The sequence below is a fragment of the Oryctolagus cuniculus genome, chromosome 8 (assembly GCF_964237555.1).
Source record: "Oryctolagus cuniculus chromosome 8, mOryCun1.1, whole genome shotgun sequence".
In the NCBI taxonomy this organism is placed as follows: Eukaryota; Metazoa; Chordata; class Mammalia; order Lagomorpha; family Leporidae; genus Oryctolagus; species Oryctolagus cuniculus.
In genome coordinates this window covers 96,930,501-96,940,098 of record NC_091439.1, presented here as the reverse complement: position 1 = coordinate 96,940,098, position 9,598 = coordinate 96,930,501, and the positions used below count along the sequence as shown (strand labels likewise).

At 41.2% G+C, this 9,598-nt stretch overlaps 1 protein-coding gene across 4 annotated transcripts in view; it reads left to right on the top strand.

Moving 5' to 3' along the window:
• The first annotated feature begins 2,685 nt into the window (after positions 1–2,685).
• The window catches only part of YTHDC1 (YTH N6-methyladenosine RNA binding protein C1), a 36,959-nt gene continuing 30,046 nt past the window's right edge, over positions 2,686–9,598 (top strand). For all 4 annotated transcript variants that reach the window (XM_051820235.2, XM_051820234.2, XM_051820233.2 and 1 more), the window contains exon 1: positions 2,686–3,082. In XM_051820235.2, coding sequence (XP_051676195.1) covers positions 3,055–3,082 — 28 coding nt within the window. In that variant the 5' untranslated portion in view covers positions 2,686–3,054. The remainder of the gene's footprint in view (positions 3,083–9,598) is intronic.

The following is a 9,598-nucleotide window of genomic DNA, read 5'->3' as shown; positions in this document are numbered from 1 at the left end:
TAATATTCCTTGGCAATAGAATAGAACTATCATTTTTTCCTCTGAATTCACACATTTCAAAGATACACACTTTAATCAGTAACACTGGCCAGAGATAAGGCAATTCAGAGAGGATAATGCAGGTCAGGTCTCACTGGAAAGTGCATGCCCTGGTTAAAGACATTTCTAAAAGATCTGAAGAGAAAAACACAAACATTGTGCTAGCCCAAGAAAAATCTCAAGTTAGCAGGCTCTAATTTGCGACTTGTGATATATGACCTAGTCCTTGTGTGATTTAATAACGAATATTGTGAAGAATCCCAGAAGAGTGCTGATCATCTTAAGGTTGTTGAATTTGTGTGGGCCTTGTTTTACCTTTTACTGGTGTGGATCTCCAGAAATCCCAAGGTGGGCTCAATCTCTAAATTCTGTCTCCTTGCAGATCTTGTGTTGCTTTTATTAAAGGGTGGGCTCAGACTTGGTTCTTACTCCTAAGATACGGCTCTGCCTGAAACATCACAGCCACGTGCCTTGTCACTCACCATGTGGTTTCCAGCTCTTTAGTGTTCTCCTTAGCTCCTTAACTACATTAAGATTCTTTTCTCCTTCAGAGCTTTTGTATATCCTGTTCTCTGAAAGACTCTTACTTTTTACCAGTTAGGTCCTTTCAACAAGCTAACAGTCTCAACCTCACCTCCTCATAATGACTTTTACTATTTTTCTACATAGAAAAGTCTTTCCTCTCACTAGTCTCTATTTGTTTCTTTTATAGACTCGATCATGATTTTTAATTTGTTTATTATACCTTCTCTCCCTAACTAGAATTTAACCTGAACTGAACCATGATCAACTCTGCCCCCTTGTACCCCTTCTGTTGAAAGTCACCCTTTCATCAACTGCTCTGGGCCTTTCTCCCCTTTACCTAGGGTATGTTTTTTAGTTCACCCTGGGCTTTGGTTCCCCATCTCCAGAAATCCTTTCTTGACTCCATGGTTCTCCCTCACCAGTCTGAGGGCCATGCCTCCCTGGGTTCCATCAACAACCTGAGTTTACTTCCCAGGAAGCAACATTATCAAATGGGTGGGGGCTGGACCAAGTTGTCTGGATTTGAATCATGCTGTGTTACCTACTACTAGCCTACAACCTTGAGGACCTTAGTTACATATTAACTGACTTTCCCTTTATGTAAAATAGTTAGTAATATAATAGGGTTTTTGGAGGATGAAGTAAGATTATATAGGTAAAGTGCTGAGAACACCATCAATAAACACACATTTTAGTTACCACTCTTACCCAGAAATTTCTTGCTAACTTCTCTTCCCTACAGTATTTTAAAAATTTCTTAAAAGTGAAGATACTGTCCTGTTCGTTCTTGAATCCTGAGAATCTAGCAGAAAACTGGGTTTTATGTCTAATAAGTTGTTTTTTCTTCTTTTACTCTACCCCCAAGCCACACTCCGAACAAGGCTCCGTGTTTCGCCAATTTTTAAAATGTTCCCACTCTTTTCAGTTTGGTCTTAATTCTTTACAATGGCCATTAAGAATCAACACACTTATCTTATTCTGAATATGTCTTTTTTTTTCTTGGCTGTATATTATGCTACCTTGCTACCTTTTAAAATGAATTTTTCTCCCTTGTAACCTAGTTTTGGTGCAGTGAGGCAAAATTTCACTTTCATTCTTTTCGACAATGAATTTCATGCAAATTTCTCTTACAGATTTTAGGTGAGAACAGTTGCATAGTTACTTGTTGGTCACTTCTGAGTTTCACTTCCTTAATGGTCTATTTTAAGTCAACTTTGTACCCTAAGGTCTGATAAGTGTTCAAATCAAATTTATGGCCTCACAGTTGAGATGTCCACATCCAATATCAAAGTGTGTGGGTTCAACTCCTGGCTCCAGCTTCTGACTCATTTCCTGCTAGTGCAGACGCTGAAAGGCAGTGCTGACGGCTCAAGTAATAGGGAACAGTGTTTTTTCTTTTCTTCTTCATACTATTCGTTGAACTTTCACTTAGTGTAGGGTTAACAAAGGATCACTAAGTAAACTGAAAATAGATCTTTCTAAAAATTAAGAGTGGGAATCTGAGAGGGAGGAGAAGGAAGGGTTGGGGGAAAGTGTAACTATGATCCTAAATCTGTATATATGAAATACATGAAACTTGTATTAAATAAGATAAAAAAGTAAAAAAAAAAAAATTCCTGGCACACACGTGGGAGTGCCAGGCTGTTGGCCCAGTCCTGGACAATGCTGGCATTTGGGGTATGAACCCGCAGATGGTAAAATATTTTTAAATATATAAATTATAAAACCATGTTAAAACAGTATCATTCGCTTTCCTAATTAAAGAAGCTTTTTTTTGTCACTACACCTGAGTTGTAGGCTGCACTGCTTTTGGTAAGCCTGGGACCCCAAATGAGAGAGTACCAGTACGTTCCGCACAGGAAAAGCACAGAGCTTTGTCCTAAAACTTCAAGAACTTAATCAGGGGCCCTGCAGAGCCATCTGCAGCACCTTTTCCACCCGGTGAGGAGGCCGGCAGCGGACTCCACCAAGCGTTTCAGGTCATGGCGCCACCCGGGAATTCACACATCCGCAAGACGCGCGCAGACCCCCTATCACTGAAAACAAAACTCGCCTCCGGCACATCCGGGGCGCGGGGCTACGTGATTACGTCACGTCACGTTGCCTCGCACCCCCCGCCCCGCTCCGCACTGTGACGTTCCGAGAGAGGAACGGAGCGTAAACAGCGCAGAGCACTTCGGGAACGGGATTGTTTCACGCAGGAAGCAGGCTCCATTTTAGCGCCGCCCGCCGTCGCCATCTGTTTCCCTTCCCTCCCCCTACCCCCGCCCGCTTCTGAGCCCCTGCGGGAAGGTTGGGTCGAGGCCGCCGGAGGCCGAAAGGAGGGAAGGGGAGAAGGGAGGAAGGAGAGAAGCGGGCAGGAGGAGGGTGCGTCGCAGGAGTGCGGGGCGCAGCTCGGGGGACGGGCTGACGGACGGGCCCGTGGGGCTGCTGCCGGGGCCGCGGCGCCTGTGTGAGTCGCATCCTAGCCGCGGCAACCCGCGGGGAGCTATGGCGGCCGACAGCCGGGAGGAGAAAGGTTAGTGCGGAGAAAGGTGACGGGCGGAGGCGGGGCCTGGCCGTGGGGTCGGAGCGGGGGTCGTCGTTGCCGGGCGCGGTGGGGGTTGGGTCCGTCAGCTCGCCTCGCGCGGAGCTGGCCGTCTGCGAGACCCTGAGGCCCACACTGGCGGACACCAGGCCTGCCCTTTCGTCCTCAGTCGCCCTACGGCCCGACACTGAGTCTCGCCTGGGCTTGTGCTTTGACGCGGATTCCACGCCTGGCTCTCCGTGTAGCTGTCCCGGGCGCGGCTGAGAGGGCCCCTTCTGAGTTGCAGGCCTCTAGGTTGACTTCCTGGTGGGGTGGGGCTATGCGCGTGTAATGCGTGTTCCCAGAACAGCCTTTTCTGGTGGGCCAGATTTTGAATGCTCAATGTCACGGTAAACGCTGGTCGTTGAGTAAATGCGGAAGTGGGGGACAATTAATCGGGAGAAACGTCTACAATTGGGCCTGCTCTCGGTTAAGCAGGTGAAGTGTCGAGAATTGCCCGTTTTGTTCCTTGAGCTCTTATTTTTTGAGAAGTATGACGTTTGGAAAGATGATTATGTGACTTAGACCTGACCCCCCCCCCCAAAAAAAAAAAAAAAAAATCCTGGCTGCTGTTTTACTGGCAACACCTTGTGCGCGAGCTATCACAGGGTGCAACCAGGAACAGATTTTTTCATGTATAAGAAAATTGAAGGAATAAAATAGAAGAACTGATGTTGCTAGAATGAAACGCCAGGTTTTGTGAAATACTGAACTCCCTTGGTTCCAGAGAGGTTGGTGTAGATCCTGCGTCTGTACTTCTCTGGAGAGTAACCTAGAGTGGGTGTTACATTAAGATCTTTTAAGCCTGAAGAACACCGTGGTAGTCTTGCACAGGTAATGTTAGGTGATGAAAATATAGTATTGTTGCTACCCTGTGTCTCACAGGTCTCTTCCTTATGGCTAATTGATTTGGGATGGGGGTTTGTCAGATGGGGTCTACAGTCCCATTGCATTAGACCTGTAATCCTCTCTTCAACTTTTCCGGCTTCTACATCAGGAGACGCTTCATACTTCAGTGAACTACTTCTGGATAGGGACAGAATTGGGATGTGGAGTGGGGGTTAGCTTAAAGCAGTTCGTTGATTCGATTATAACTTTTATTTTCTGTCCTTCAAGTAAGTCCTAAAAAGTTTCCCCAGTCTCCTTTCCCTTAGTTTTTGGAGAAATCTGAAAGGAATGTAGATATATGATAATGTGTCAATGAGTAAAGGAAACTGCTTTTAATGATCTTAATAAGAATTCAGTCAACATTGGATTGTCAGGATGTAATTGATGAGCAATTATGTGCATGGGAGTCTGTGATGGTTGTGGTAGATACGATGGACCAAATATAAAGATAAGTAAAATACAGTGCTGCTGAAGAATCCATCAAGATAAACATGCAAGTCAGTAGTAAGATAGATTATAATGTAAAGAAAGTAGATGATTTAAAAGTTTGTTTTTTAGAAATGGATTTTGTGATAGTGATGCAGTCCAAATACATAAACTTTTTAACTATTAGAGAATTGGTAGTGTCATCCATTAATACTTAGGGTAAGTTTTCCAACTTCAGTGAGTGTTCTTTGCCTCACATTTGTTTACTGTCTTAAATAGCAATTTCCAAAACTGAACTTCTTAGTTTAAAAAGTTCTAAGGTTGGCTTTATGGTTTAGAACAAACGTTTTCTGTGGGCTACATGGAAAGCTAGCTGATACCTATTGGAATTGCTATTTTATTTTGGAAGCATTCTTGAATAATCTAAAGGGTATATCATATACTTGATCGTTGGCACACCCTCGAGAATTATAGCCAGAATTGGAACCAGTGTTTATTCTTTTAAATTTAAGCAAGGAAACATGGATATCTAAGTACTTACTGTCAGGTTATCTTATAGGAGTATTAGGAAGTTGATAAATCCTGTGAGAATCTTAGGCATGTCATAGACCTTAAGATCCTTCTTAAATGATTCTGTACTTGAGTCTAAATTGCAGCAATTTTTTTTTTTTTTTTTTGACAGGCAGAGTGGACAGAGAGAGAGAGACACAGAGAAAGGTCTTCCTTTGCCGTTGGTTCACCCTCCAATGGCAGCCGCACTGATCTGATGGCAGGAGCCAGGTACTTATCCTGGTATCCCATGGGGTGCAGGGCCCAAGCACCTGGGCCATCCTCCACTGCACTCCGTGGCCACAGCAGAGAGCTGGCCTGGAAGAGGGGCAACCGGGACAGAATCCGGCGCCCCGACTGGGACTAGAACCTGGTGTGCTGGCGCCACAAGGCGGAGGATTAGCCTAGTGAGCTGTGGCGTCGGCAGCAATTTTCAATTACTATATTAATCACCTGACAGATCTATTGATGATGGAGTTGTTGAAGTATTGAAAATTGCACATCAGCTGTGTAATACAGTTTTTACTATGTTTTTATGATACTCATACCTAGAAGCTGAGCCCTATTTAACCGGACAGTTTGCAAGTTGACTGTGATTCTTATGGTTGTTCAGAGTGGATTTGAAAGGTGTTAGAATGTTGTTGAGTAAATGCCATTTTTCTAAGTAAAGAAGAAAATACATCTCTTTATTATAAATATCTTGTATAAATTTTATTTCTTCAGCTCTCACAAAGTTCTCTACAAAGAATAGTTATAAAAGTTAAATCTAGGCTGGCGTCGTGGCTCACCAGGTTCTAGTCCCGGTCGGGGCGCTGGATTCTGTCCGGTTGCTCCTCTTCCAGTCCAGCTCTCTGCTGTGGCCCATGAGTGCAGTGGAGGATGGCCCAAGTCTTTGGGCCCTGCACCCGCATGGGAGGCTAGGAGAAGCACCTGGCTCCTGGCTTCGGATCAATGCAGTGTGCCGGCTGCAGCGGCCGTTGGGGGGTGAACCAACGGAAAAAAAGGAAGACCTTTCTCTCTGTCTCTCTCTCTCTCACTGTCCACTCTGCCTGTCCAAAAAAAAAAAAAAAAAAAGTTAAATCTATCCAAAAATATATGTATGAGTTGCTGCTTTCATAGGTAATGTGCTTTCTACAATTTCTTTTTTTTTTTTTTTTTTTTTTTTAAGATTTATTTATTTATTTGAAAGAGTTACACAGAAAGAGGAGAGGCAGACAGGGAGAGAGGTCTTCCATCTGATGGTTCACTCCCCAATTGGCCACAATGGCCGGAGCTGCTCCGATCTGAAGCCAGGAGCCAGGAGGCTCCTCCGGGTCTCCCATGTGGGTTCAGGGGCCTGAGGACCTGGGCTGTCTTCCACTGCTTTCCCAGGTCACAGCAGAGAGCCGGATCAGAAGTGGAGCAGCTGGGTCTTGAACCAGCGCCCATATGGGATGTCAGCGCTTCAGTGCAGGGGGTTAACCCGCTGTACCACAGCACCTGCCCCATCTACAATTTCTACATCATCAGATTGGAAGCTTCATGAAAGCAAAGGAAAATTTGTCTTGTTGACCAAGTTCATAGGGTATAGTAACTGTCTCAATGCTTTAAATATTTACAAGGTTGAACTTTCTAAGTAACTGACTAATTACATGGCATGTACAGTGTGAAATCCAAAACTGAGAGTTTCTCAGTTTGTTATAGAAAAATAAGCTTACACAAGCTTGTTAAGATTACACAGTTATATATACACATATCCATGTAATTGTATTATGGCCGTCAACTGTAGTAGGTACTTAGGATAAAATTGTTTTCCTGGTTCAGTATAATACCATAAGGCTATATAAAATAGAATAGTAAGTAAATGATTTTGTAGGTAAAATACATATAATAGAAGAAAAGTAGAAATGTTAACTATCTCTGGGATTTTAATTGATGTTCATGAATGGCATGGGAAATATAAGACTACCAGCTTCATGGAGGAATTACAGTTTTGAATGGCAATGTAGTTGGCAGACTAGTCTCATAAACTATATACCCTGCAGGTAACATAAGGGTAGGTCCCAGGAAATCGTTTTCCATTGCAGATGTCCACTAAAACTGTGTTAAGTGAACTAAAAAAACAGCTATAATGTACTTTGGTGGCTTATGTTGGAAAACAGAATGTGAAGTATATTTAACCTCTTATGTTTTCTTTCTTCAAATACTAAGTCTAGTGCTGCACCCAAAATAAATAGTACTTTGTTATTTTCTGGCTTTGTAGCTTTAAAGGATTGAAAGAAATGACTGTCCCAGATAGAGTTAATTTTTTGCACTGATACCCCTGCAGTTAAGGCTTGTAAACTACCTGGACTAGGAATTGCAAGATTAGCTTCAGAGTTGTGAGATTTTAGCTAAGTCACTTAAATTTTGTGGGCTTCATCTTGAGATTCTTGTTTTTATATATACACATGTGTGTATATATATGTATATATACATGTATATATATTCATTCTAAGGTTAAACTACTTTGAAAGCTAATTAGATTTTTAAGTTCCCATATTTACCTAGAACAAACAAATCCCCAAATAACAAAAGCCAGCCTTGTTACTTTTTACATCTTGTCAGTTTTGAACAGGCTTTGAAAACAATGATTCTTACTGTTTCCATGTTTTACCTCTTACACACTGGAAATATGTACCTTTACCTCAAAATTCATTATGCTAGTAGTACGCAGTGGTAATAAAACAACGTGCTAGCTTGATTAGTGATGGTAATATAGTCTATAAACAGCATGAATGAGGGACATTCACAGATGATCGTATTTTAGTGGAGGAATTGCACTAGTGATTTTTGAATTTAAAAGGTGATTGCAAATAAAAATCTGGGTTTGGTAATCCACTTGAAAATTTGGAAGATCTGACAACAAGTACTTGCATGTTGTTGAGGAAGTTAACTCATTGGAGTTCCATAGGATTATTCCCTGTAGTGTTCCTAACTCTGAGCCATGACATATACTAGGGGTTTTCAAGAGATTCTTAGAAATGCGTATTATGGAAAAACTAAGCATGGATTTCAGAATTTTACACCAAAATAAACTTAACGTTTTAATTGCATTTTTTTCCACAAACTTTTTGAAGTATCATAATATTATTACTGTTACTAAAGCACTGAACTTGTTTATGTTCATGCAGAGCTAGGTAAATGTATTGATTGACTAGGCATAAATCCAGTTTTATGCAAAATCTTTTCATGCAAAACCTTAATACAGGTGTGGGCGCTGTGGCATCATAGATTAAGCCAGCATCTGCAGTGCTGGCATCCCACATGGGTGCTGATTTGAGACCCGGCTGCTCCACTTCCAATCCAGATTCCTGCTGATGTGCCTGGGAAAGCAGAAGATAGCCTGAGAGCTTCAGCCCCTGCACCCACATGGGAGACCTGGAAGAAGCTCCTGGCTTCGGCTTGGCCCAGCCCCAGCCCTTTAGACCACTGGGGGAGTGAACCAGCAGGGAACGATCTCTGTCTCTCCTTCTCTCTTTTCTCTCTGTATAACTCTGGTCTTTGAAATAAATAAATTTCTGTTTTTTTTTTTTTTTTTTAAATCCCATTAGTATATGTTACTATTTTCAGGTGAAAGTCTGGTATTCTAAAGATTAAATAAGCCTTTTAAAAAAGTTAGTTTTTAACAACAAAGCATCCAAAGCCTGGATTCATTCTATAGACTGATAATGTATAATTTTTCTATATATTTGAACTTTAGGTCTGAATAGAGATACTGTTTAATGAAGCATTGTTTTATTGAACTAATTAATTTACTGGCACATTGTGCAAAAATATCTGTGTCTTTGTGATATCTTAAGTTTGAAACGTTTTGAGAAGTTTTAAAATTTTTAATGTCTGTATAGTCTTCATAAGGACTTCAGTAAAATGTTGAATGTGAAGCACTTTATTCCCTTGGAAATGTTATTTTTATAGTACAGGAATTGTACATTTGTAGAGCTTTTGACATTTGCCAATCTTTGTTCATTTTACTGTTAGTACTTTTAGATTGGGAAGATGCTGTCAAACTACAGCGAAGTAACAGGAGGTATACTTTTTAAATTTAGGTCATGAATGTTAAATTTCAGGGTAAAGAAAATGACTTACAACATTTACTGAGGCATTTTAAGGATAGTCAACCTGGAGGATGTTACTTTATTTTTTAAAAGAGATAATTATTTCTTTCCAGGAATGATAGGCCAGTAGAGATGATAGTTTTTAATAGCTGTTGCTTTGGAGAGAATATTCTCTTTCCTTTTAGTGCATTCTTTCTAAATTGAAAAAAGTGAATTAAAGTGTATGTAGTGTATACTTTTTCTAGCCAGTCAGGGAAATGGCCAGAAGAAGCAGATTAAATTAACTTTATAATCCAATACCATGCAGGTTAACAAAGATCTTTTAGAGCCAGTTTATTATAATTAAAGTTATTACAATGAAACTATATGTGGTAGTTTTTAAATCATCTACCACTTTTTAACACTATTCCCAACAACAAATAGAAAATATGTTCTTCTTTAATATTATTTTTATTTTTTGTGAAGCTTCCATCTCTGGTTCATTTCCTTAGTGTCAGCAATGACCAGGACTGGGTTAGGGCTGGAGCCA